We start from the raw sequence: 27759 nt of genomic DNA, 5'->3' as shown, positions 1-27759 counted from the left end.
GGGCTAACGCCGGTAGCTTAAATTTACCGGCTGTCACCGCACCGGCCTTTCTCCCTCGTCATGGGGCGGCACAACTTCGCCGCCTTTCGGTTATTTCTGATACTTCTGACGTTCTGCCATCATCCAGTGACAGGACTACTCCACTATTCTGTCGCGGATCTTCTCCGGATCCGGAGGATTGCACCGGAGCCTCCACCGCCGGAACTGCACCATCATCCTGACATCGCTCGCCTGCCTCGACGTCGCTACATTCACCGCGGGTCGCGTAGACATGTTGACTACAAAAATCCTGGCTCAATCAACTCGACCTGGTCCACTTCTCGACGTCCTCTCAGAAACCGCGGCCGCAACACCAACTACTATGCAGTAGCCCGCCTGGCTAGGTCGGCTAACAGCACTGCCGCCATCAAACATGACACCTCCGCTGTCAACTTTGGACTGCTGAACATCCGCTCACTTACGAACAAGGGACACCTCATTCAAGACGTCCTCGCCGAACGCAAACTTGACTTCCTCGTTTTAACAGAAACCTGGCAACAAACAAACGACTTCGCTGCTCCGAATGACTCCACTCCTCCCGGCTTTGTTTACATCTGCCGTCCCCGTGGCAACGGCCGTGGAGGGGGTCTCGCGGTAATCCACCGCGAGAAGTGGAAAGTCTTACCAGTCTCCGTTCCTGCATCAAGCTCTTTTGAATGCATGGTGTTTAAACTCCCTGGACCCACGCCAACCATCATTGCCACAGTTTATCGCCCCCCGAAGCCACATAGCGATTTCATCAATGAATTTTCCAGTTTAATCACACACTTATCCACTCTCTCGCCAAATTTAATTTTGCTGGGAGATTTTAATATTCACATGGACAACCCCGACCTGCCACTCACAAGAGACTTCACATCCTACCTGGAGAGCCTCGCGATACACTGTCTTACTGACTTCCCCACCCACATCAAAGGCCACCACACATTGGACTTGGTTTGCTGCTCTGGCTTCTCCCCCTCCAAGCCCACTGCTGATGTTTTTCCTGAAACCGATCATTTCCTCCTCACTTTTAACATCGTACTCCGTCTCTCTACAATCAAAACCTCCCGCCTCATTTCTTTTCGTAATACCAAAAATATCAACATTGACACCTTCTGCTCCATTATCGACCGTTCCCCGCCCCCAGACGCCCTTTCAAACCCGGATGACCTCACCGCTCACTACAATGCCTGCCTCACAAATATTCTAAATTCTCTCGCCCCCCTGAAGACCAGGACTGCTTCATTCTCTACATCTGCCCCCTGGTTTACACCCGCTCTTAGATCATTGAAATCAAAAAACCGCCAACTTGAGCGACTCTATAAGAAAACCGGTCTCACCATCCATAAGGACATGTACACTACCCATATCACTAAATACAAGGACCAAATTGCACAAACCAAATCCAGCTACTACTCCGGCCTCATCCTCTCCAACGAAGGAAATTCAAGAACTCTCTTCTCCATCATGAACAAAATCCTCCGGCCACCAAACTCTCTCCCCCTCCACCTGTACTCCACAGCAACCTGCAACTCCATAATGGAACACTTCAATCACAAAATCCTTAAGATACATCACCAACTCCATCAAAATCTGCCTGCTCCCCCCCATCTGAACCTTCTTCTCCTTGTCATTTCTTCTCCAGTTTTGTTCCACCAACGACTGCTGAATTATCCAACCTCATACTCAAATCCAAGCCCACCACTTGCCAGCTTGATCCCCTCCCTTCATCCCTTGTTAAATCCTGCCTTCCTTCTGTGCTTCCTCTCATATCTGCTATTATCCACTCCTCACTCTCTTCTGGTATTGTCCCATCACTCCTCAAAACTGCTGCTATCACCCCCACACTGAAAAAACATGGCTCTGACCCCAACAACTTTGATAACCTCCGCCCCATCTCCAACCTTCCATTTATCTCGAAAATCCTTGAAAAAACTGTTGCTGCTCAACTCCACTCCCACCTGTCCCTTCACTCTCTCTATGAGCCCTTTCAGTCCGGTTTCCGCCCCCGCCACAGCACAGAGACTGCCCTAATCCGTATTGTAAATGATCTCCTCATAGCATCTGATTCCGGTTTAGTCTCCATCCTCATCCTCTTAGACTTGAGCGCTGCCTTTGACACAATCTCTCACCCTATCCTCCTCAATAGACTCTCCTCCATTGGTCTCTCCCACACTCCCCTCAGTTGGTTCCACTCCTACCTCACTGGCCGCACTCAGTTTGTCCAGCTCAAATCCTTCACCTCAAAGCCTCCCCAGTCACCGCAGGTGTACCACAGGGATCTGTCCTAGGTCCCCTTCTCTTCATCATCTACCTCCTGCCTCTTGGCCATATCCTCCGCAAATTTAATATCCACTTTCACTGCTTTGCTGATGACACCCAGCTCTACCTCTCCTGCAAGCCAAACTCCATACTCCCACCCCCCTCCCTCACCTCTTGCCTCTCCGAACTCAAAACATGGTTCACAACAAACTTTCTTAAATTAAATACTAATAAAACTGAAGTCCTCCTTCTTGGCACCAAATCCACTTTATCCAAAGTAAACAGTTTTTCCTTCAACATTGACAGCTCCCTAGTGTCCCCCTCCCCCCAGGTTAAGAGTCTGGGTGTCATCCTGGATAGCATGCTCACCTTCCACTCACATATCAACACCATCACCCGCACTGCTTATTTCCACCTCCGCAATATTACCAGACTTCGCCCTTCCCTCACCCCCCGCACCACTGCTATTCTTGTCCACAGTCTTGTCACATCCCGCCTTGATTACTGCAACGCTCTCCTCTTCGGCCTACCTCAAAAGTCCCTTCATAAAATCCAGCTGGTTCAAAACACCTCTGCTCGCATCATCACAAAAACATCTTCCCAGCAGCACATCACCCCCGTTCTCCAACAGCTCCACTGGCTCCCTGTTCAACATCGCATCAATTACAAACTGCTTCTATATACATATATGGCCATCCACAACCTGGCCCCTCCTTACCTATCCGACCTTCTCCAGGTGCATATCCCCTCTCGCTCCCTCAGATCCTCGTCCTCCCTCCGCCTGTCAGTGCCCCCTGCCCGACTGAGCACCATGGGAGCCAGAGCCTTCAGTCACGCTGCTCCAAAGCTCTGGAACAACCTACCTCCGGACCTCCAAAACTGCACACCTCTTTCCACTTTCAAGTCTCGTTTACTAATTTTTACATTGTATTTTCTTATTGTCTGTACAGTGTCCTTGGGTGGCATGAAAGGCGCTTTTAAATAAAATGCATTATTATTATTATTATTATAACTTACAAAATTTTTCTAGTTAAGAAATTTCTTGCAGAACCAATTCATTTCGTAAGTACAGGTACCACTGTGTGTGTGTGTGTGTGTGCGTGTATAGACCCTAATCAGAATGTAAGTATTAAATTAAGTTGACTTTTAGTTACAATAGAAATTACTTGATGTACCAGAATAATCATAATTGTAAAATTAATGATTACATATGAATGTAATTGATTTCATGAGATTTTTTTTTATCAGAGATTAAATGCTAAAATTAGGCATTTTAAATTATGTGGTTTATTTTAAAAAAAGTTGTTCTAATATCATAGACAGTAAAATATTGTTGCTACTTACTTCTTGATGACATTCGGAGCTCGTTGTCTTTCCTCTTGTTTTTCCTGTGAACACAATGGGAGTGATTTGCATTAGAACGGGACAGGTTGCCGATTTTCGTATTCAAATACTACTCAACAATCCAAGATCAATCAATAACTAGAGAAAGAGCGGGAATCTAAAGAATGGATTTTTTGCATCGCAGTGCTCTCACCAGCTGTGAGACGATGGCAGCTTCTGAATTACATAAACGTCTGACCTGGAAATAAAAAACTTAATTACTTGGATTTAATGTGACAAATGTTGCCAGTTTGGCTCGTCCCATTAGGGGTCGCCGGCGCGAGTCACTCGCATGATTTGGATGGCATCATTATACGCCGCATGCCCTTCCTCACACAACCCACCTATTTTGTTGGGCCGTTTCTCATTCAGTTTGAAGTGAATTTCCTTTTTTTAATTACTTAGCGAATAAAATGCATGCCTGTAAGCACCTTGAAAGGAATAGATTTTAAATTACCGTATATTTACATAAGATTACAATACTATTATGCATTTGAAATTGATCATCATTCAGGTCTTTTTCAAGTAATAAATTGAATGACGTATTTGCGTTATTAATTAGCCATTATGTCATGTATTTTCTCATAGCAAAGTATTTGAGACTCAAAGTAATTGACACTAAAAGTAACAAATTATTTTAATTGGCAAAATATTGTATCGGGTGTGTCATTAAATAAAAATAATTTTAGAAAGATGAATAAATTTGGTGTCCTCCATGTTAAAGTTAAGACAATTCCAGTTTTATTGTACAAATAACAATATAGGACAGGACGTGTTGATAATAACTTGATTGAATGAATATATATTAGAATTTAAATTTTTAAATTTTAATTGACATTATATTTTGCAACTCTCATTTTTTTCATTGGTAGAGAAACGGGAGGGAAACACATGCACATGCACACGCACAGGCACACACGCACACACAAGACGTGACTTACTTCTTAACGCTTTTGCAAACGCACACAACGGTGATCACGATGACAACGACGACGGCGAGTGACACCAGCACGGCAATCAGGATGATCCAGCGAGTTTCTGCATGGACATAGTTGGATATTTTTTTAAAAATTGCAACGTACAAAAAGACAACAACTAGCATTCCTCTCTTCTTCTCGTAACAATAAAATGAATATTCTTATCTTACACTTGCCGTAAAATGACATACTTTTATCCTGTAACGAATACGACTTTTCTCACGATACTCTCGCTTTATTCGACATTATTCTCAACTACAAGTAGTGCGTACGAAACTATTGTCAAAATCCTCATTGCAACAACACGATTCAATTCTGTCTCGCCAAATGTATTCGTCTTAACATTATGATGGACGGTAATTCTTGTTCATTTTTTTTATTTTGTCCAATTTCCATGATGTGTCGTTCTTGAATTAGTTCTTACCAAGTCCTTCGTCGCCCGTGATCTGGTCCTCGCAGTTGAAGCCTTGGTAGTCTGGGGCGCAGGTGCACGAGTAAGACGTGTTGTTGATGTCGTTACACGTTCCTCCATTCTGACAGGGGCTGCTGAGGCATGGACTCGCTGAAACGCAATGCAGCGAGTAAGTTTTGGGGAGTTCACTTTTTTGTTGACTTTTTTTTTAGGGTAAATATTTTGACATCAAATGGCAACTGACTGTAGCAGTTGCATTTTGAACTTTTTCTCCAAATGTTACTATTTTATTCATAGAACAGTGACTTTTGTTTTCAATGTTTTAATTTCAGCAAAAATGATTATATTCATAGTGATGTTACAACTGGAGTGTTTAAACAAATGAAAGATATGTATATATATATATATATTTTTGTATTTGTTCCTGAGATTCAAATTACAATAAATTTTCATTAAATAACCCGATTTTATTTGCCAAAATGTACAACCTTCATCTTGTAGAATACAGGCAGTCCTTGTGATCAAATTCTGATTTCCACAAAATATTCTCACATTTTCTTCATAGCGGGCTGCCTCTTATTCATTTTCTACATATACGCGCACTCACCCCTGTGACAGTCGCGTCTGTAGTCGTAAATGGCACAGACGTAGCCCTCCCGGCAGCTCTTGGCTTGGCACACGGCACCGGTAGCAGTGCATTCGCAGGCCTGTGCGCAGTCTTCGGTCACAAAGGTCTCCTTCAGCTGCACGGCGCCCATCGGAGAGAAAAAAAAAAACATTCTCGTCACATTCTTACATCGTTGTTTACATCGTTGCGTCATCATCCGCGTGGATTGAAAAAAAACGTAACAAGCCCATTACAGTGGTACCTCGGATACGGGTGACCTAAGGAGCACCCGAGTCATGGTTTTAGATTGCTAAAGACAGATAACACAAAAATACACAAAGGGCTATATTCTTTATCCTCTGTGAGGACCAACTACCTGGTAAAACTACTGAGGCTTAGTGAGCAATTGTATCTATCCATATGTCTCTATTATACTGCTGCCTGGTGGCCAAGGCTTGCACACCAGGAGCAGCACAATATTGATTGAACAGCAGCAAATAAGTAAATAAATAAATAGATAAAATCCTTCCAATGCAGAAAGATGAGCACGGTACAGAATAAATTCATCTCAGTCTCAAGACACCCGTCGATGTATTTTCAAAAGTCAATATTCCAAGTCAATACAATATTCCAAATCCAGAAGAACGTGATCAGCGTGAAGTACTGACCGGGTAGTATCTGTTGAGGAATCTGCAGCCGCACTGTGCGTACGGTACGCAGCCGCCCTCGCTCATGACGAAGCCGGGAGCGCACTGGCATCCCTCCACGCAGGACGTGGCGTCGCACTCGGACGGTGCTGCTAGGTCGGCGCAGGAGGCCGGGCACGGAGACATGCACGATGTATACGTGCTGTTGCCTCCACACGACAGCACTGACACACACACACACACACACACAAAAACGTGAGGATAACAGCAGTATTAATATTACAACTTTATTCATGGGGAACTAGATTGGCTTTTCGTCCCCCCTTCCGTTCACAACATCAAGATTGTATGCAAATTTTACTCATGATGATCTAAAGCTTCTCACCACAGCCCAGCTGTTGTCTCCAGGGCCCCAGCGTGACTCCGGCCCCTTGGCAGGCGGCGGCGTAGGCCTCGTAGCTGGCACAGAGCAGCTCTTCGCTGCCCCGCTCAGCGCACAGGTCGAACACGCAGTCGCTGTGGGAAGAAAAAAAAAAAAGGCAACAAATACACAGCGTGACTTAAAGTTTTTAAAAACTCAATTTAAGGGAGCACAGAGCAGAATAGTTATTGACACAAGTTTAGAAATAACGTTGGGGTCATGGTTAGAAACAGGGATCGGCGAGTACCGATACCAGTTGACAGTATCGGGCCGATACCAGCCTTATTTTAAGGTATTAGTATCAGCGACGACACCCGATACTAATGGCTAAAAAAGCTGTTTTCTAAGTGAACTATATCAAAGGTATCCTCTTGTTTGTCCACTAAGATGCAATTTCTGGATGTAGGTGTTTAGGGTCCATAATTAATCTGTTTTTACCAAAATGTACACGTAGGTTTATTTGCTAACCCAATTTTGACATGGCTGACAGAGCGATTTCCTCTTTTGAATTTAATTCATGTCCATGCAATCATAGTCTCATTAACTCATTTAGTGCCAGCCATTTTCAGACCCTTCTTTACACAACCATGTCGGGGGGGAAAAAGAATACATAAAGAAGAATATGGGATTAAATGACTGGATCCTTAAAAGAAAAAAAAACATTTTTGGTATTGAATGAGTTATGCCGTTACCAACGTTATACACTTGTTTGGAAGCAATTAAGTGGTATCAAACATCCCAACATCCCTAGTTAGAACCATGTCGGAATCACGGTTAGAATCATGTTAAAATCACGATGGAAACACATTGGATTGATTGTTTGAGTTGGTTGCGGTTATGGACTCACTCGAGGTAGGTGGCGGGCGGCAGGACGGCATGGCAGGAGGCGAAAAGCCCAGCGGCATCCGTTAGTGCCCCGCACACGGCGGGATCCTTGTAGTCGGCCAGTTGGTCCTCGGAGCAGTCGGACGTCTCGAATCCCGAATCTGGATCCGTGTCCGCTTCTCGCCTGAACGCCGCACAAACAGCCATCAACAGTTTCTCGTTATAATGACCGAGAAAGCCATTTTTATTTTATTTATTTATTTATTTTTGTGAAATGCCAAATTTCTGTTGTGAATGTACCTGTGAACGTGGATGTGGCTGGGCACTAGCGAGGTGTCGTCGGTAGCGCGCACTTGTCGGTCGCTGACCCTCCAGCTTTCTCCGAAGGCGTTCAGGTCCCTGATAACCGTCCCGTCCGGCTTCATGTAGTCGTTGGTGCGGATCCCGTCATAGTTTCCGCACAGCCCCCTGACGGCGTTCTTGTACGTGCTCGGCAGGATGATCTCTGGATGCGCAAAGGTGGAAATGTGAGGGAAAACAAAAAAGAGGTGACAGCGTGTGGGGGAGGGTTTATCGAGCCCCGCCTTTACCTCCACGACTTCTGCCGTCGAAGCGCACGGTGAGTCCGAAGTCGGTGGTGAGTTGAACCTGCCTGGAGTTCATGGTGATGAGTAAACCTTCAACTGGACTCAGAGGGGGCGAAACGCTCTCCCTGTTCACCTACGGCACAGACAAAAACAGCCACTTTACAAATATATCCAGGAACTCGACCCTTTTTTACTCTCATAAAATTTGAGTTATTTATCAAGCAAATTTATCAGTTCCCCTTCCCTTATCTATATACAACCCCCCCCCCCCCGGTGATTTTTTTTTCTCCCCCCACTCACATTTTGACTTAATTTATGTAACGTTATCACTTTTTTCCTTGTGAAAGTGTGACTCTGTCCCCATGATGTTATATTATTCTCATAAAAATTGTAAGTGCTCTGTAGAGTTGTTTTTTTCTGCTCAGAATATTGTGATTTTACTAGGCTTTGTTCTTGCAAAATTCAGACGATCTTTCAGACTTTTTTTTCCTGGAACGTTGGGATTTTACTTTTATGAAATTGCAACTTTATCTGTTCATTTTACAACCTTTTCTCCCTCCTAATATTGTGAATCTATTTTCAGGAAATATTATATCACATCCTTTCTTTCCTCGTAATATTTACTTTATTCTTGTAAAATTTAGACAATTGTGTAACTTCACAGCCTTTTTTTTTTCTTTAGTAAAATTGCGACTTTATTTTTATTCAATTGCAAATTTATCTGGTCATTTTTCATGGTTTTTGGAGTTATAGTCTCGTAAAATCTAGTCACTTTACAATTATTTTCTATAGTAATAGTGTATCGTAATTTTCATAGCAAAATACAACTTTAAATTGCAACAATACCTGGTAATGTCACAACAAATTTCTCGCATTCTTATGACTTTAATGTTATGACTTATCTTATGACTTTTGCTTTTTCTTCCGACTAACTTGCGATTTTGTCCCTCTAGTCATGACACTTTCTTATCAAATGACAAATCAATCTGCCAATGTTGACTCCCCTCTTATCGTTTTTTGACTCATTCAAAGCATGTCACGGGTTAGGAAAAGAAGGAAACAGCACATCTGGTTGCAAGTAAAACATCGTACCAGGACTTTCTTCCCTTGCATGAAGCGTACGTTGACACCATAGACGTCAATGAAGAGCTGGTCCGGGAAGGAGACTCTCTTGTTTCCGCCTCGTCGGATGTTCTTGCCCCTGACCGTGAGGGCGGGCAGCGAGCTTGGTGGTGACTGGGAGTCTGCCGTCAGGATGTAGGTGTACGGGCCCTGGAAGTGGTGCGTGAAACCGTCGAATGTTCGATAGTGAGGATCTCCCGACACGCTGCACTTGTCGAACTCTACAAAAAGGAGAGAAAAGACGAAAAAAAAAGGTTTACTTTGTTCTCTGAAAATGTACAACTGCTTTTTTCTGTCTGACTTTTATCCCACACAATAACAAGATCATATAAATCTTGTGACTTGTGAATTTTATTCACATTTTTTCTGTATGTACGACTTCAGGTCATGACAGTCATCTCATTCCGGTAAAATTACGGCCGCTAAAATGTTATTTTTCCTTATTATGACTGTCCTCGTTCTATTGCAACACTTCAACTAAACTAAGGGGAAGCTCAGTGAAGTATTATTAGTTTTTGAAGACATGAAAACGTGGACTCACTGGCAGGCTTGCAGTAGACGTCTCCGTATTTGTCCAGGGCGCACACCGAGTTGGTTTTACAGCTGTGCTCTGTGCACGTAACTAGGCCGCCGAGGTTACAACGACACGTGGAAATGCATTTCGCCGTCAGCCATGAGTCTCCCACCTACAAAAACATAAAATGAAATACAGTGTGTAAAGAAATTAATAAATAAAAAATGTTGGATTGAAGTCAAAATCTCAACGCAATAAAGTTTAATAAAATGTTAAAGGTTGGGCAATTCAACAAAATATTTTTGCTGATGTGAAAATTGTCTTGCCCGCATTTCACAATAACGAAATAGGAGTTGACAGAATTGATGTCCATTGTATTGATATAAATTAAGATATAAGTAAAAACAACTCGGCAAAATGTTTTGGCGCAAACAACTTCCTTACAATTCTGTTGCCATAACCACCAATAATTTATATTTTAAAGTTGTTCCAACTTAAATTTGTGTTTTAGACCGCCCCCCCCCAAAAAAAAAACTAACTGTCCCAATGAAACAAACAAAACAAATAAATAAATAAACATCTGGCGCTTTTGACAGTGTCTCTTCAATTCCAAAGTTTTCCTGTTGTTGAAGTGGAATTCCCACATTCAAAAGCATGCTAAAGCCAAATAAAAATCAAATGCCACCATTCTGCTTGCAGAGTAAATGTGGCATCTGTAAAGCTGAACTTGTTTATAATAGACCAGAAACAAATTGTCACTTCATTCCAACTTTATTCTTGTTGCCAAATGAAAGTTTAATTTGGTAACTGTACAGTGCATCATGAAAATCTAGAACATTTTTCCTACGTAGTTGCAATTTTTTCTTAAATAATGTAATGTTTCATTTATTTCTTTACTTTTTCTGCATCAGCATTTTTCTGCCAGTGCGAATTTGCGGTGTCGTCCACCTGACTGCGGCGTTTGCAGACTTACATCATGGTACTCGCCGTCGGAATCCAGGCAGCCACATTTGTCCAGAGACACACACTTGCCGTCGCTGAGGACAAAGCCAGCGTCGCACTGGCAACCCTCCACACAGCTCGTGGGTGGCATGTGGCACCAGATGGGGAAGAGGTCCGAACAGGTGGGGGGGCAAGGGGCTGTGCAGTCCGAATAATGGCTGTTCGGGGCGCACGGCAACGCTGCAAAAAAAAAAAAAAAAAAAAATCTTTGCAATTTCTTTTTGTAATATTTATCTGCCATCTGGGAACAACTTTTTTTCTGGTTATGTCGCAATTTCATTCCTGTCAAATGACAGCTTTTCCAGCTCAATTTACAAAAGTAGTCTTACGGCAGAAGGTTCGGTTCCTCCAGCTGATGTTGACCCCGGAGCTGCTGCAGGCCTGAGCATACGCCTCCACGTTGTCGCATAGCGTGGCCTGCATGCCGTCGTATTCGCACATGTCGTACACGCAGTTCCCCGTGAAGGCTTCGGGGGGCACCAGAGCATGGCAGGCTCGGAAATTGTCCGACAGAAGCACTCCAGCACACTGGGACTCCAACGCGGCTTCTTCCTCGGCCGTGCAGTTGGGGTGCACGTCAGGCCGCTTGTCTGGCTGACAGCTTCACGACCAAAAATAGATTTTTTTTCAATAGAAAAACATAATCATGTACAGTATTCATTCATGATTACCCAGATTAGAAAATACAAAAAAATTCATTTTGATCAAATAGGTCGTTCTAATGTTTGAATATTTTATTTATCATAATTTATTCTGTTAATAAGTAACCAATTATTCTGTAAAATATATTTAAAAAATTAAATTGTGTGTAAAATAGTTTTAATTTCATGATACCATTTTTTCAAAATCATATCTAACAATCCAAATATTCTCTACAATATGTAAAAGAAAAAAAAGTGTCACATTTAATGATTCTGATGATGATGATCCTTTACTTGAATGAATTTAGTCCTATCTTAGTAGACACTTTTAATTTCATGAAATGAGTTAGAAATGTCCATGGGTATGTAAAATGTACATACAAAACCGTAGTTTATTTTATTCATAGTAAAATAATTCTTTTTTTTTTAATGTAACTATCCGACTGTAGATATAGATAAAGATTTTTTTTGGGGGGGGGGTTGTAATGTGTACACAAAATAGTTCATTCTCATGATGTATTTGCTGACCCGTGATCGCTGTCGCCCTCCGACTTCCAGCTGTTGCCCAGTTGGATGACGTTCTTGGCGGGTTGCTTGTCGGGCTTCAGGTTGTCGTCAGACATGTTGTGGTTGTAGTTGCCGCACATGCCACACAGCTGACAAACAAAGCAGAGACACTCAGCTTTCGTCACAACCACGCTGTGTGGCGCTTTGGATTTCAAAGCCCACGCGATGCATACTTTAAAACATGTGTCTTAGTGCTTTCGGGGTGTGACCTATAACTGGTTATATATACGCCCCCAATAAATCAATAAGTAAGTAAGTAAGTACATATATCATGTACAGTATCATGTATTTTTGTGCAAGTGGGGGTTGTTAGTGCTAATTCGGGAGTTATCAGTTTGCTGTCCGGGCTTATTGATTTTGAGCTGCAAATTTTTTTTATTATTTTTAAACTGTAAAGCACTTTGGTTTGCACATTGAATGAAAAGGTGCAATACAAATGAAGCCAATTTGATTTGATTAATACAATTCAGGTTTGACACAATTTGCGTAAATTAGGACTTGAACTGTGACTTGAAACTGTGATTTTTGTTCAGGCTTTCACTGTAAAACTTGGGGCCTTAATTACATCAAATTAGAATGTCTTTTCTCATAATATTAGCGACAATTTTCTTGTATAAAATTTTGCTCAAGGAAAGTTAAGGCTTTTCCCGCAAAATAACAATACTGTATTACCGAGGAAGGCAGCTTTTCTCATCAAAACTGCAACTTTATTCAAGTAAAAATTTGAACGTCTCTTCTTGTATTCTCAGCAACTTTATTCCCATGAAATTAAGATTTTCGCAATTTTATTGTATTGTTCCATTATCAGGAAACATACGCCTAACATGGCCCGCATTTTCCAATGGGCGGGCGAAACCTACCTTATTGAAATATTGTCCGGGTACGGTGATCTCCAGATGATGGACGCCGTCGAATTTGACTTGCAGACCAAAGTTGGTGTCCAGGAGATTGTATGCGCCACTGCTGATCACCTTCGTTCCCTCCATGTTCACGGAAATCGGCGTTCGTACCCGCCGGCCGTTGAGCTGCGGGAGTGGAACTCGTTTGAAACTTGAAGGTTGAAGACTAGAGAGCTGCGACATGCACACAAGGCCTTACCAGAACTCTTCGACCCTTCTGCAGCTCAATCTGGGTGTCGTGAGGCAGATAAACCTTGACGGAGCGGACGTAGGAGGCCTCCGGTTGGCCGCGCTCCTCGTTTTTCGCCACGATCCGGAACGGCGTCACCATACTGGCGTTACACACCTGAGGGAGGGATGGGAAGAGGCACCATCACTCGGTGCGCAGCGTCCATTTTGAGCGGAGTGAAACCAGAGTCCTACCTCAACGAGAGTGTAAGTGCAAGTGCCCATGAAGGTGTGCATCACGCCATCAAAAGTGTAGTAGTGAGGGTCTCCGGCTACGTGGCACACTCCTTTGCCTGAGTAAATCCACAAAGAAAAATTCTCACTTCATCCTCATCAAATCAGAATGTCCTTTCGCATCATATTAGAGACCTTATTCTGGTCAAACTGCAATTTTTGTTCAGGCAATGTTTGGACTCAATTTCTGATTTTTGTTCAAGAGAAGATAGGACTTTTCTCGTAAAATTACAACTTTCTCGGATATGTGCACAAAGACATTTCCTGTGAGAACATTCCCGCTAGTCTAAAAAAAACGTCTTTGTCTTTTCTTTATATTTTCTCTAATGTTATAGACTTTATTCTTGTAAAATTCCAAATTTTGTTCAGGGAAAGAAAGGACTTCGCATAAAATTAAAACTGTACGACTTTTTTCTGTTGTAAGTGCAACTATTAATATTAACCATTTGCCATTTAGATAATGTATTTTCTCATAATATCAGCAACTGTAGTCAACTCAAATGATTAATTTGTGCAAATTTGGATTTGTCTGCTAAAATTAAAACTAGCAGAAAATTCTTCCAAATAATTTTGCAACAGTTCTCTTAAAAGTTCTTGACCTTGTAGAGTTAAGATTTTTGGGGCAAACTGCAAAGGGCTTTTTTTTCTAATTCCGGTAAAATTAGAAAGTCCTTTCCTGTAATATTAGTTACTTCATTCTTGTGAAACTATGATTTTTTTTTCATGCAAATTTCCTTGCAGGGTTTTTGTTTCTTCCAACATTGCCACTATTTTCAGAAAAACTGTGAAATTAGTCTTTTTTTGTAATACACTATTTAGCGACTTTATTGATAATTCTATGACTTTTTTCGTCCCTCATAAGGCTGCGACTATTTTTGTGGGAAAGGAGACTTTATTCTAAAACCTTATGATTTTGTTTGGAGCAAAGGTCTGACATATTCTCGTGGGACAAATTTCAACCTCAATCACATAAAAAGGTACCGGGACCTTTGTAGGGGTATGATGGCTTACCCGTCGAGTGGCAGTCCAGCACTCCCTCCAGCACTTTGCACTCCTGCGCGGGGCTGCAGCGCCACGGCTCGCAGGTGACGTTGTGGTTGGCGTTACACTTGCAGCGCTCGGAGCAATCGGCTTCTGTGAACCAAGTTCCGCCGACTGGCCTGTACTTTCCGTTCTCATCGGTGCACCCGCATTGGCTGAGCGGCACGCATTTGTCTCCGCTCAAAATGAGGCCAGGGTTACACACGCATCCCTCCACGCACGGCTGGTCGCAAGGGCCCCCTGGGCCCGCCGGATCCTGACAGCTGGGCTGGGTGCAGGCGGACCCGCACGGGTTGTAATGACTTCCAGCGGGACATTTGAGAGCTACGTTGAGAGAAGGCATAGAACGTTACTTGCAAAAAGATACTGTAAAAATGACAACATACGGTAGTATGATACCTTGAACTTTTCCTCTTGTGACTTCATTTTTCTACAGTTAGGATTGTCTGGTAACTTCCTGACATTTTCTCACCAAATTGGAAATGTACTCTTGTAAAATGATTACATTCTGATAAAGGAACTTTACAACTTTTCCCGCATATATTGTGACTTTATTCTTGCAAAGTTACAACTATCTGCTCACGTTGACGTTTTTTCCCATATATGCTGTAGTTTGCATCTATCCATCCATTTTCTGATCCGCTTATCCTCTCAAGGGTCGCGGGCTGTGCTGGAGCCTATCCCAGCTGTCTTCGGGGCAGTAGGCAGTAGTGTTCCATTAACTGCCATGCATGTTTTTGAAATGTGAGAGGAAACCGGAGTGCCCGGAGAAAACCCACGCAGGCACGGGAAGAACATGCAAACTCCACAGGAGGAAGCCCGGAGCCAGAATCGAACCCTCTGTACTGTGAGGCCGACGCGCTAACCAGTCAACCACTGGGACGCCCTGTTATGACTTTATTCTTGTAAAATGATGACTTTCTTTAAACGTAGCTCGGACTTTTCTCTTCCTGGGTACTTCGCAAACTTTTATTGTCATAATATTGATTTATGTCTTTTAAAATTACAGTTATCAGGTAACTATGACTTTTTCTTGTAACATGATGACTCTTAAAAAGTGACTATTCTCATAAAAAGGATGTCGTTCATTTTGAGAGGCAAATGAATAGTGGCGATTTCCACGAGAATCCACGGCGACGACGGCCTACTCACGGCAGAAGGTGTTGTTCCTCCACGCGATGGCGACTCCCGCCACGGCGCACATGTCAGCATAACTCTCCACCGCCTGGCATAGGGCGACGGTCTGGCCGCCGGTAGCGCACATGTCATACATGCAGTTTTCCAAATATGGTGCAGGGGCGACAACCGAGTGACACGGCTTGAAGATACCTGAGGGCAGATGGACATGGACGATTTTGGGGATGTTACATGTGAAAATAAGCTGGGCTTAAAAAAAAAAAAAGTTATCTGCATTACCGTTAGGATCAGCAATCATGCCGCAGCTTGTCGGCTTCTGGGCTTCCTCCTCCACTTTTGGATCGCAGTCCTCATGGCCGCCATCGTTGGAACAACTGGACAACAAGTGGGAATGACATTTACAATTTTCAATATTACAGCAAAAACCAGCAATTCATGATTTTCAAAAATGTAACCAAAAACAGTAGTATGGTTTTGTGCTGTTCTGTAACATAACGTGGTACGTGGGCTCCCTCTAGTGGGATGCCAAAGAACCACCTAAGTACAGTTCAGTCGTATTTATCTTTTAAGTTGATTGGTTTTAAATGCAGGAGCAGAGCTCCTGCATTTAAGCAGGTGTGGGCAGAGCAGGTGTGGGCATACTCATTGCCCCCCGGCTCAGTGCCTGTACATTGGGGTTCACACCGGTAGACGAGTGGGTTGCTTCCCTCCGCCTTCGGGTGGGGGGACGGGTCCTGACTGTTGTTTGTGCATATGCACCAAACGGCAGCTCAGCATGGGTTTTAAACACCTCTCCGTGAGCCGTCACCTTACCGTGGTGGAGGGGTTTGTGTGTCCCAATGATCCTAGGAGCTAAGTTGTCTGGGGCTTTATGCCCCTGGCAGGGTCACCCATGGCAAACAGGTCCTAGGTGAGGGACCAGACAAAGCACGGCTCACAAAGCCCCTTATGATAGATAAAATCGATGGCACTCAGTTTCCCTTGCCCGGACGCGGGTCACCGGGGCCCCCCTCTGGAGCCAGGCCTGGAGGTGGGGCTCGTTGGCGAGCGCCTGGTGGCCGGCCCTACACCCATGAGGCCCGGCCGGGCTCAGCCCGAAGAGGCAACGTGGGTCCCCCTTCTCATGGTCTCACCACCCGTGGGAGGGGTCAAAGGGGTCGGGTGCAATGCGAGCTGGGCGGCAGCCAAAGGCGGGGACCCTGGCGGTCCGATCCTCGGCTGCAGAAGCTAGCTCTTGGGACATGGAATGTCACCTCTCTGGCAGGGAAGGAGCCCGAGCTGGTGTGTGAGGTAGAGAAGTTCCGACTGGATATAGTCGGACTTGCCTCCACACACAGCCTGGGTTCTGGTACTAGTTCTCTCGAGAGGGGTTGGACTCTCTTCCACTCTGGAGTTGCTCATGGTGAGAGGCGCAGAGCAGGTGTGGGCATACTCATTGCCCCCCGGCTCAGTGCCTGTACATTGGGGTTCACACCGGTAGACGAGAGGGTTGCCTCCCTCCGCCTTCGGGTGGGGGGACGGGTCCTGACTGTTGTTTGTGCATATGCACCAAACGGCAGCTCAGCATACCCACCCTTTTTGGAGTCCTTGGAGGGTGTGCTGGAGAGTACTCCTGCTGGGGACTCCCTTGTTCTGCTGGGGGACTTCAATGCTCACGTGGGCAATGACAGTGAGATCTGGAGGGGCGTGATTGGGAGGAACGGCCCCCCCGATCAGAACTCGAGTGGTGTTTTGTTATTGGACTTCTGTGCTCGTCACGGACTGTCCATAACGAACACCTTGGCTATGTGCACTTGGCTCCAGGACACCCTGGGCCGTAGTTCGATGATCGACCTTGTGGTTGTATCATCGGATTTGCGGCCGCATGTTTTGGACACTCGGGTGAAGAGAGGGGCGGAGCTGTCAACTGATCACCACCTGGTGGTGAGTAGGCTCCGATGGTGGGGGAAGATGCCGGTCCGTCCTGGCAGACCCAAACGTATTGTGAGGGTTTGTTGGGAGCGTCTGGCGGAATCCCCTGTCAGAAGGAGTTTCAACTCCCACCTCCGACAGAGCTTTTCCCATGTTCCGGGGGAGACGGGGGACATTGAGTCCGAGTGGACCATGTTCCGTGCCTCTATTGTTGAGGCGGCCAATCTGAGTTGTGGCCGTAAGGTGGTTGGTGCCTGTCGTGGCGGCAACCCTCGTACTCGCTGGTGGACACCAGCAGTAAAGGATGCCGTCAAGCTGAAGAAGGAGTCCTATCGAGCCTTTATGGCCTGTGGGACCCCAGAGGCAGCTGACGGGTATCGACTGGCCAAGCGGAACGCAGCTTCGGTGGTCGCCGAGGCAAAAACCCGAGCGTGGGAAGAGTTCGGTGAGGCCATGGAAGCCGACTTCCGGACGGCTTCGAGGAAATTCTGGTCCACCATCCGACGTCTCAGGAGGGGGAAGCAGTGCACTAACACTGTGTACAGTGGGGATGGGGCACTGCTGACTTAGACTCGGGACGTTGTGAACCGGTGGGCAGAGTACTTCGAAGACCTCCTCAACTCCACCAACACGTCTTCCTTGGAGGAAGCAGAGTCTGAGGACCCTGAGGTGGGCTCTCCTATCTCTGTGGTTGAAGTCACCGATGTGGTTAAAAAGCTCCTCGGTGGCAGGGCCCCAGGGGTGGATGAGATCCGCCCGGAGTTCCTCAAGGCTCTGGATGTTGTGGGGCTGTCCTGGTTGACACGCCTCTGCAACATCGCGTGGTCAACGGGGAGAGTGCCTCTGGATTGGCAGACCGGGGTGGTAGTCCCTCTTTTTAAAAAGGGGGACCGGAGGGTGTGTTCCAACTACAGAGGGATCACACTCCTCAGCCTCCCTGGTAAGGTCTATTCAGGGGTGCTGGAGAGGAGGGTCCGTCAGGAAGTCGAGCCTCAGATTGAGGAGGAGCAGTGTGGTTTTCGTCCCGGCCGTGGAACAGTGGACCAGCTCTACACCCTTAGCAGGGTCCTCGAGGGTATGTGGGAATTCGCCCAACCAGTCTACATGTGTTTTGTGGACTTGGAGAAGGCGTTTGACCGTGTCCCTCGGGGAGTTCTGTGGGGGGTGCTTCGTGGGTATGGGGTACCGAAACCCCTGATACGGGCTATTCGGTCACTATACCACCGATGTCAGAGTTTGGTTCGCATTGCCGGCAGTAAGTCGGAATCGTTTCCAGTTAGGGTAGGACTCCGCCAAGGCTGCCCTTTGTCGCCGATTCTGTTCATAATCTTTATGGACAGAATTTCTAGGCGCAGCCGAAGCGTTGAGGGCGTCCGTTTTGGTGGCCTCAGTATTGCATCCCTGCTTTTTGCAGATGATGTGGTGCTGTTGGCTCCTTCAAACGGGGCTCTCCAACTCTCACTGGAGCGTTTCGCAGCCGAGTGTGAAGCGGTTGGGATGAAAATCAGCACCTCCAAATCTGAAACCATGGTCCTCAGTCGGAAAAGGGTGGAGTGCCCCCTCCGGGTCGGGGGAGAGATCTTGCCCCAAGTGGAGGAGTTGAAGTATCTTGGGGTCTTGTTCACGAGTGAGGGCAGGAGGGAGCGAGAGATCGACAGGCGGATCGGTGCAGCGTCTGCTGTGATGCGGACGTTGTATCGGTCTGTCGTGGTGAAGAAGGAGCTGAGCCAAAGGGCGAAGCTCTCAATTTACCGGTCGATCTACGTTCCAACCCTCATCTATGGTCACGAGCTATGGGTCGTGACCGAAAGAACGAGATCCCGGATACAAGCGGCCGAAATGAGTTTTCTCCGCAGGGTGTCCGGGCTCTCCCTTAGAGATAAGGTGAGAAGCTCGGTCATCCGGGAGGGGCTCAGAGTCGAGCCGCTTCTCCTCCACATCGAGAGGAGCCAGATGAGGTGGCTTGGGCATCTGATTCGGATGCCTCCTGAACGCCTCCCTGGTGAGGTGTTCCGGGCATGTCCCACCGGGAGGAGACCCCGAGGAAGACCCAGGACACGCTGGAGTGACTATGTCACCCAGCTGGCCTGGGAACGCCTCGGGATCCCCCGGGGAGAGCTGGAAGAAGTAGCTAGGGAGAGGGAAGTCTGGGCTTCCCTGCTAAAGCTGTTGCCCCCGCGACCCGGCCCCGGATAAGCGGTAGAAGATGGATGGATGGATGGATGGATGGTTTTAAACATTTATTTCTGTGTATTGCTTTCTCACTTTTGTCTGCCATACATTTTAATTAAATCATTATTCAAGTATCTTTGCTTTCTTACATTTAATTACAAAAATAATAAATACACTTTTTTGGACATCAGCTGATCTACATGTAAGCCTCAGCACAAACAGGAAGTGTTCAGTCTGTTTAAACTTACTCAGGCCTTGGGTCAGGAACCTGCCAGCTGTCTCCCAGCTCATTGGTGGTTGAAGCGGGTGTCTTGTCTGGTTTCAGGTTGTCGTCTTTGGGATTTCCATTGAAATTTCCTGCCGCACAAAATAAATTTGCCTTTTGTGTCAACAAAGGACTTTGATTTGGTATATTCCCGGGACGTGACTTTTCTCTCGTAATATTAGTAACGTAAAAAAAAAAATCTGATTAGGCTTTTGTGTTAAAATTAGCAATTAGCATTATCTTTTTTTACTGCAATCAATGTTTTGTAAGAAACCAAGTAAGACCTTCTGTCCAGGATACACCACCAACATTGTTTAATACTGTATATAAATGTTCTTACCACATAGTCCGCAAAGCTGCCCGTTGTAGGAAGAGGGCACGGTGACGTCAGCATGGTGGTTACCGTCAAATCTCACCCTCAGGTGGAAAGACGTCTCCAGGACAACAAACTTGCCACTCAAGTATATGTTTACACCGCCGATCCACGCAACTGGCGGGACCACCGCCGTCCCATTTACCTGCAGGCCACATGAACACTATTACTGACTTGGACAAAAATAGTAAAGCCGACAGCAATGGCAAGTCAAAGGTCGAAAAGTTGTCATTTTACGTCTACACAGTTGTAATATTAAGATAAACTTAAAGAAAGACTGTTTTATTGTAATATTTACAATTCTTCTCCGAAAATTGTGACTTTTTGCGACCACAGGTAACAACTGACAGGACACATTTCGTAAATGTTTTTGCGTAATCCTCCTGAGCTAACTGACAATCAAACGGGGATCAAGACGACATGCACCTGGACAGTTCGGCCCTTGCCGAGGACGACGGTCACACCATTGACTTGGACCACAACAGCCCGTACATAGGAGACCTTCTTGTTGCTCCCCCTGCGCTCATTCTGGGTGTCCACGCTGAAGAACGGCAAGCCGGAGGACGAAGCGTTGCAGGGCTTGGTCAGGGTGTACGAGCATGCTCCCATGTAATGGTGGGTGCGCTTGTCAAAGGTGGTATAGTGTGGGTCACCGGATACCGAGCATATACCATTTCCTGTTCCGTGAAAAATTATATTCAGATTCCCACAGTAGATATACTCCCCCCCCCCCGCACCCCAAAATATGAATTTGTTTTTAACATTGCAAATAACCTACCCAAAGGACGACACTGGTACTCTCCATCATGCAGCTGGCATGTCTCAGTGACGGCTTTGCAGCTGCTGTTGGAACAGCGGATCACGCCTCCGTCTTGGCACGTGCATTTCTGCTTGCAGCCCTCCAAGTACCAGCCGTCGCCCACCTCGAACACATAAAACATCTCCATCACGGACTCTGTGCAAGTGCCATTCAAACGCGAATGTGTGTGTGTGTGTGTGTGTGTGTGTGTGTGTGTGTGTGTGTGTGTGTGTGTGTGTGTGTGTGTGTGCGCGGGAGTGTCCACACTATGGGAAGCGGACACGACTTACCGGATGGTACGTCCCGGCGGTGTCGAGGCAGCCGCAATCTTTGAGCGAGACGCACTTGTCATCGCTGAGGATGAAGCCCGGGTTGCAGGCACAGCCCTCCACGCACACGTCGCCGCAGCCGGGCGCCCCCACCGTCCCCGTGCACGTCTCCGGACACGAGCTCACGCACAGAGAGTACGAGCTATTGGCGGGGCAGTCCAGGGCTGTGCAGTACAAGTGCAAATACACTCAAATGTGAGAGCAAAAACACAAAATACAATATACACACTACACTACCTTTTTGGTGTAGTTTGATCTTCTGTTTAGATTATTTACTCTACATAATATATTTGTAATGTTTTAAACAAAGTTTTTACTGGTGTAACCTGTTTTTTGACTATTTTTTTGTGGATTTTTACAGTACGTGTCAAAATGACCCACAACATAATCAATGTGACTTTTTTTTCAACATAATATGAGGGTTAAGACAAACACTTGCATTTCATCTTATTTTTTTGACGATCCAAATATTCATTTACCTATTTTTTTTTAAACCTGTATCCATTTTCATTTATTTCCAATGTTTTTAGGACACACACACACACACACACACACACACACCACAACAAACATATATACCTGTATTTTAATTTATTTTTGTATTGTTCATATTCATTATATTAGACAGACAGACAGATAACCCTGTTATGTGATGCACCTGTGGCAGAGATATTTTAAGGCTTGATTCCATTATTGTGATTATTGCCCATTGCGTTTCAAGCATGTTTTAGGGCTGGGCTGTATCTTTTTTTTTTTAACTTTGTACTCTATATATTATGAGCCCATGCTGTGGGTCAAATGTTTGCTGTCACATGCTTGGTGAGGACTTACGACAGAAGTGGGGACTCCTCCACTGGTGGACTTTGACTCCGGCACTGTGGCAGGCCTCCGTGTAGGCTTGCAGCTGGTCACACAGTACCTGCTGCTGCCCGTTGAACTGGCACATGTCGTACACACAGCTCTGGAAGAAGGGGGTGGGATTCACCACTCCGATGCACTCCCTGAATGATGGGGGTCAGAGCGGAGGGGGGGCAGATAAGGCCCGAATTCCAAAAAAACAATGCAAAAAAAAAAAAGCAACTCACCGGAAGGGTCCAGCGGTATCGTTGAGTTTTCCACATTTCTCTGGTTTGACCACCTCTGCCTCAAGCTTGGGATCACATTCTGGATCGGGCTTGGTGCCTGGGGAACACCTGAGTAACCAAATAAGTACAGTATTAAATACATCAGCAGGCTATGTTATAATGATATTAAAAAAAAAAAACAAAACCAAAAAAAATCACAGTGTCATAATGATTGGCGAATGAGGTTCTAAAAAAAAAAAAAACTTGCGCTATGTCGAGTTTGTAAGAGTACAATACATGAAAACGATAAAGGATAATGTTGGAAGTTAACGTAGGAATCGTAGAATTCTGAGGAAAAAAATGTTTAGAATGATTAAAAGGAAAGCCATAAAACCTGAAAATAGTCATAATGGCGAGAATAAGTTGTTAGTGGTATACAATCTTAATAACAAATAAGAAAAGTAGCAGAAGGTGAGTCGGACAAGTATAAAGTTGTAATGCTACAAAAAAAAATGGAATATCGCAAAATAACGTCATAATGATGCAATAATCAAGTTCTGTCTGTCGTGGATATCATCATATGAAATAAATAATGTCATCATGTTAAAACCAGAATGAAGTGATACTTGCTTATAATAGCAGAAAAAAAGTCGAAATAATACCTGAAAAAAGCTGCGCAAAAATAATGTTGCAATGTTACCAGGGGCGGGGGTGGGGGGATGCATGTGTCGAATGTGTTATTCTATTGTTTTTAATTGTTCGCATCAATTTAGAAATACTATGAATGCCTAAACTTACGATTCATCCTCGTCTTCTTCCGTCTGCCAGCTGTTGCAGAAGTCGTTGACATTGACAACCTGAACGCCATCTGGCTTGGCAAAGTCATTGTGCGGGTTCCCGTCCAAGTCGCCGCACAGACCGCACATCTGGTCGTGGTAGGAGCTGCCGAAAAAAAAGCAGGATTAAGAGATGGAAACCTCTTTCCCGGGCTCAGGCGCGCATAGATGGCCAAGAGTAAAGGTGCGCAATGATTTTGAGTGATAAATGATAATCAACGTTGTAAGAGGACTACCAAAACAAAAGTTCATTGAAAAATCCCATTTGAGTTTTTCTCAGGTAAAAATCCCACTGACCAACCTTGGTACTGAGATCTGGGCAAAGTGGTTCCCGTCCCAGCGCACTTGGAGGCCGAAGGACGTCTGCACCGTGACGTACTGGCCGGCACGACTGACCGTCACCTTGGGAGACGGGGTGTGAGGTAGCGCCACACGTAGGCCGTTCACCTGTGATGATGCAGCGAGGAACGTAGCACAGTGTTGGTACAGTGCGGTGTTCAATCACAATATCGCTGTGCGTTACACTGCCGACTTTTTGCGCGGCGTATTCACTTTTTTGTCACGGAAATCTTGCTCAATCTTTGGTCTACAAAGATGGTTTCTTTCATGCTGATTAAAATGCAGGAAAAAATGTATGTAAAATAATGCATATCCAAGCAGCCCCCTGGGATTTTCCATTTTCTTTGGCTCTTATTGATAACATACTCAAACTTTTTACAAGCTCTTTTTAAAAAAACACTTGGAACTACAGTAGCGCAGGAAAATGTGTTCATCACAAGCAAGAGAGAGAGCGCTTTTAATCCTACAATCCATTTACCGGTAATATTATGATAAGGTAGTGGCACATTATGCACAGAAGAATAAGCCAAAATTTAAATATAAGATAATATATAAACTATAAAATATTAGTAAGCGTAAATGTTGTTAGTTATTGAGTGGATTATTGCAGGAAAGGTGAGGAAAGCAATGAATAAGTGAGGCAAAAGGAAGAAAGCACTTGATTGAGACTGACAAGAACACTGAAGCAGGATTAGCAGTGCAGCTATCGTGAAAAATAAAGTTGGAACGTTGTGTGAGAATGCCAATGTGTAGGAATTTGTCAGTATTGGTGTTGTGGGTTCCAGGGGGCCGCACTGACCAGGGTCCTCTTGGCTTTCATCAAGGTCACTGTGATTCCGTCTACGGTGATGTAGAGTTTTCGCAGATAGGACACTCCTGGTAGCCCTCTTTCCTCATTCTTCCCCTCTATTGAGAACCAAGGCCCTGCACCAAAGGGACCACAATACCAATTATACAGAAGCCTCACCATTCCTTTATTAGTGTGCTCCTCAGAGGACTAGAACGGACAGTGACAATATGTAAATATTGTCCTTACCTGTGTTGTTCCTACAGGTTCTGGCCAGTGTGTAGGTACAGGTGCCCATGAAACTGTAGAACCTTTTGTCAAAAGTGTTATAGTGTGGATCGCCAGAGATGATGCAGTCCTGGGTCCCTAAACATTGGAGTACAACAATTAAACGGGGGGTCTTGTTACAGAGAAAAATGCAACATCCTGGATGTTCTGTTCTATTCTGTTAAGCACATTGAGTTGCCTTGGATATGAAATGCACTATATAAGTAACTTTACCTTGGACTGCCTTGCCATGCCCTTACCTGCTATCAATGTTGAAAGTTACTTACCCGTTGGATAGCAGCCCAGCTCTCCCTCCAGGACTTTGCACTCGTGCATTGGGGGGCACCGAGATGGCTTACATGTGACCGTGGGTGCGTCACACCTACACTTCTGATTACAGTTCTCAGCATAGAACTCCTCTCCAGGCTGACGGAAACACACAGAGGATACACCAATTAATTTTTCTGGGTGTATTTCACAGTACGAGAGTACAATTGCTTTTGCATATTGCGGTACCTGATAATACTGGCCGTTGGTGTGTTTGCAGCCACACGAAGTGTTGGAGACACATTTGCCAGCACTCAGGATGTAGCCGGGATTACACACACAGGACTCGCTGCACGGTCCGCTGCAGGACGGGGGTCGGCCTGAACATGTCTCCTGACAGGGGTCCGCGCAGGGCTCGTAATGGCTGTTGGGGGGGCAGCTCAACGCTGATAAAACGGGAAAGGATTTTCAAGCATTAGTAGGTCTCAGCATCAACATGTACGATTTACTTCTATGCAAAACAAATTGATCTCTTCGCTGTCTGTCAATCCAGGTTTCAAAGCAAACACGGTGAAGCGGCATTTTGCTGTTATGCTGCACGCAAATTGAATAATTTGCCAGCGGAAGTGAAGTCAGCCCCAAGTATTCATGCTTTTAAATTGTGACCAAAAAAGTGTTTTAGTGCCCATATTTCTTTGATCAAGGTCTTTCAAGCATTTTTAAAATCAAGTTCACTCCATGGTCTTTAGTAATTAAATTAATTATTAAATAAAGTAATTAAACCAGAAAGCTACTTTTTATTCCATTCCCTTTCTTTTAACTATCTTTGGATGTTTTGGCAGCAAATGTTTTGAAATGTCAATGGCGTCAATAATATACAGTACATTCTTCCAGTTATTTTAACAAGCTACTTTTGTTCTCCTTGCTCTGCAGATGTTTTTAGTTGTTTGTTAATGCTTCTGGACATTGTGCTTTTGGTTTTGTGAAGCACATGAAGCTGCCCTGTGTAGGAAATGTGTGATATACATGAAGTATTTAACCACCAGAAAAGATGTTTAAAAATAAATAAATAAATAGATCATACAGTTCAGTTGTCTGAGTACTCACGACAGAAGGTTTCGTTCCTCCAGGGACCAATGTCGACGCCGCGATCTTGGCACTCACTGGCATAGGCTTCAATGGCCTCGCACAGAACAGGCTTGGCGCCATCCAGTGCGCAAAGGTCAAAGACACAATCCTGGAAGTAATTCTGAACAGACACACAAGTTTGAAACTTCCCACCATAATCCAGCAATATCTAAAGATTTCAACAGGCGTGATTTACATTGGGATTGACTTTGGGATGGCACACAGCAAAAGGACCATTCTTGTCCAGCAGCAATCCACAATACGCAGAGCTCTCATAGAGACTCTCCTCTTCTTCATTACATCCCGGATCGGTGGAGTTAGGTTTCTTACACCTTTTGCAAGAAGTGGAATGTTTTTTAGCCCCTCCAAGTAGGATATTTGTGAAGCGAACTGCTGTTTTGTGTACTCACTGCGGATCAGTGTTCCAGCTATGTCCAAATTCATTGATATCGCTGGTCAACGAGCCATTCGGCTGGCGCAAGTCGTCTTTGGAATCTCCGTTATAATCCCCACACAGTCCACACAGTACATTCTTGTAGCTGCAGGCAACATGTTACAAGATTCACCCTTCCCGCACTTCAAAAGAGACTATTCAGATTCCACCGTGTGCAGTTTGTACTCACTCTCTAATCACTTTGATGTCCATAAAGTGGTTTCCATCATAGCGCACAACCACACCGAAATCCATAGACACCGTGTAGTACCTTCCAGATTTGAACACGGAAACACCTGACGCCGGAGTCACAGGCAGGTTCACTTTGGACCCATTTACCTGAAATGTGGAAAAGCAGATGTGAGCACTAAGTGAGCCAGCAGAGAGAATTCAATGGTTTGAAAATGCAATACATCTTAAGTGCGACTCCTGTTCACTTACAAGCACGGAGCCACCTTTGAGGATCGAGACCTTGACCTTGTGTACATCCACATGTACGGCTTTGACATAGGAGATGGAGGGATTGTTATAGCGGTTCTCGTTGTCGGCATAGACCTCAAAGTTTGGTGAAGGCGTTGCGCTGCAAACGCCGGACATCAAGTAGCTGCAGTTGCCCATAAAACTGTACTTGCGCTTGTCGAAGGTCGTGTAGTGTGGATCACTCGTGGCAATGCACGTGGATGCCCCTGCAGAAAATTACCAAAAGTGTAAGACCATCATAGCAAGAGACTAACATTTTATTTTAAATTTTTTACAATTTTTGGCCGGGGGTTACCTTTTGGGTAGCATCCAGGGATGCCGTTAACTTCACGACACTCTTCAGTGGGATCACAAGAGCTATCCACACATTCAAACGTGTAGTTCCCTGCACAGCGACACAGCTTGGAGCAGCCGTCCGCATACATGATTTGTCCAGGCTAAAGGGACACAAAAGCGATTCCCTTTGTCAAAGATGCGGTGTCATTCTTATCATTTTTGCTCTGAAATTTTGTAGCTTTACTGACCTCGTAATAGTTGTTGTTGTGATCCAGGCACCCGCATTTTTCCAGTGGCACACAGTATTTACCCTTGAAGACAAACCCTGGTTTGCAAAAGCAGCCGCTGATACAGGAGCCGCTGCAATTGTTGGAGGGTTCCATGCAGGTGGGGATACAAGCTGGGCCACATTCGATGTATTCCGAATTTGGGGGGCACTGAACTGTACGGCAAAAATAACAGTAATTAGTTGGTCATCAAAAATCAGCAGTCATAGTTGATGTCAT

The 27759-nt window shown here is 45.1% G+C and overlaps 1 protein-coding gene across 1 annotated transcript in view; it reads right to left on the bottom strand.

Moving 5' to 3' along the window:
• zanl (zonadhesin, like) overlaps positions 1-27759 on the bottom strand; it is a 40013-nt gene that overhangs the window by 819 nt on the left and 11435 nt on the right. Inside the window, exons 31-70 of the mRNA XM_086131835.1 lie at positions 27502-27695; positions 27273-27414; positions 26939-27183; positions 26688-26836; positions 26475-26603; positions 26261-26396; positions 26044-26185; positions 25186-25382; positions 24957-25095; positions 24652-24768; positions 24415-24539; positions 23578-23723; positions 23239-23382; positions 22462-22569; positions 22208-22377; positions 21338-21540; positions 21027-21171; positions 20675-20925; positions 20216-20393; positions 19859-19967; positions 15807-15901; positions 15543-15719; positions 14361-14714; positions 13311-13408; positions 13087-13233; positions 12849-13013; positions 11950-12077; positions 11110-11381; positions 10752-10960; positions 9806-9950; positions 9235-9485; positions 8146-8275; positions 7856-8060; positions 7578-7739; positions 6695-6825; positions 6331-6533; positions 5663-5798; positions 5068-5205; positions 4608-4704; positions 3628-3671 (exon numbers count right to left, since the gene is read on the bottom strand). Coding sequence (XP_085987961.1) covers positions 3628-3671; positions 4608-4704; positions 5068-5205; positions 5663-5798; positions 6331-6533; positions 6695-6825; positions 7578-7739; positions 7856-8060; positions 8146-8275; positions 9235-9485; positions 9806-9950; positions 10752-10960; positions 11110-11381; positions 11950-12077; positions 12849-13013; positions 13087-13233; positions 13311-13408; positions 14361-14714; positions 15543-15719; positions 15807-15901; positions 19859-19967; positions 20216-20393; positions 20675-20925; positions 21027-21171; positions 21338-21540; positions 22208-22377; positions 22462-22569; positions 23239-23382; positions 23578-23723; positions 24415-24539; positions 24652-24768; positions 24957-25095; positions 25186-25382; positions 26044-26185; positions 26261-26396; positions 26475-26603; positions 26688-26836; positions 26939-27183; positions 27273-27414; positions 27502-27695 — 6456 coding nt within the window. The remainder of the gene's footprint in view (positions 1-3627; positions 3672-4607; positions 4705-5067; positions 5206-5662; positions 5799-6330; positions 6534-6694; positions 6826-7577; positions 7740-7855; positions 8061-8145; positions 8276-9234; positions 9486-9805; positions 9951-10751; positions 10961-11109; positions 11382-11949; positions 12078-12848; positions 13014-13086; positions 13234-13310; positions 13409-14360; positions 14715-15542; positions 15720-15806; positions 15902-19858; positions 19968-20215; positions 20394-20674; positions 20926-21026; positions 21172-21337; positions 21541-22207; positions 22378-22461; positions 22570-23238; positions 23383-23577; positions 23724-24414; positions 24540-24651; positions 24769-24956; positions 25096-25185; positions 25383-26043; positions 26186-26260; positions 26397-26474; positions 26604-26687; positions 26837-26938; positions 27184-27272; positions 27415-27501; positions 27696-27759) is intronic.

The sequence above is a fragment of the Hippocampus guttulatus genome, chromosome 2, assembly GCF_054856545.1.
Source record: "Hippocampus guttulatus isolate MCC_2025c chromosome 2, RoL_Hgut_1.0, whole genome shotgun sequence".
NCBI lineage: Eukaryota > Metazoa > Chordata > Actinopteri > Syngnathiformes > Syngnathidae > Hippocampus > Hippocampus guttulatus.
The sequence above is the reverse complement of the archived record's forward strand: the minus strand, read 5'-3'. Positions and strand labels throughout refer to the sequence as shown.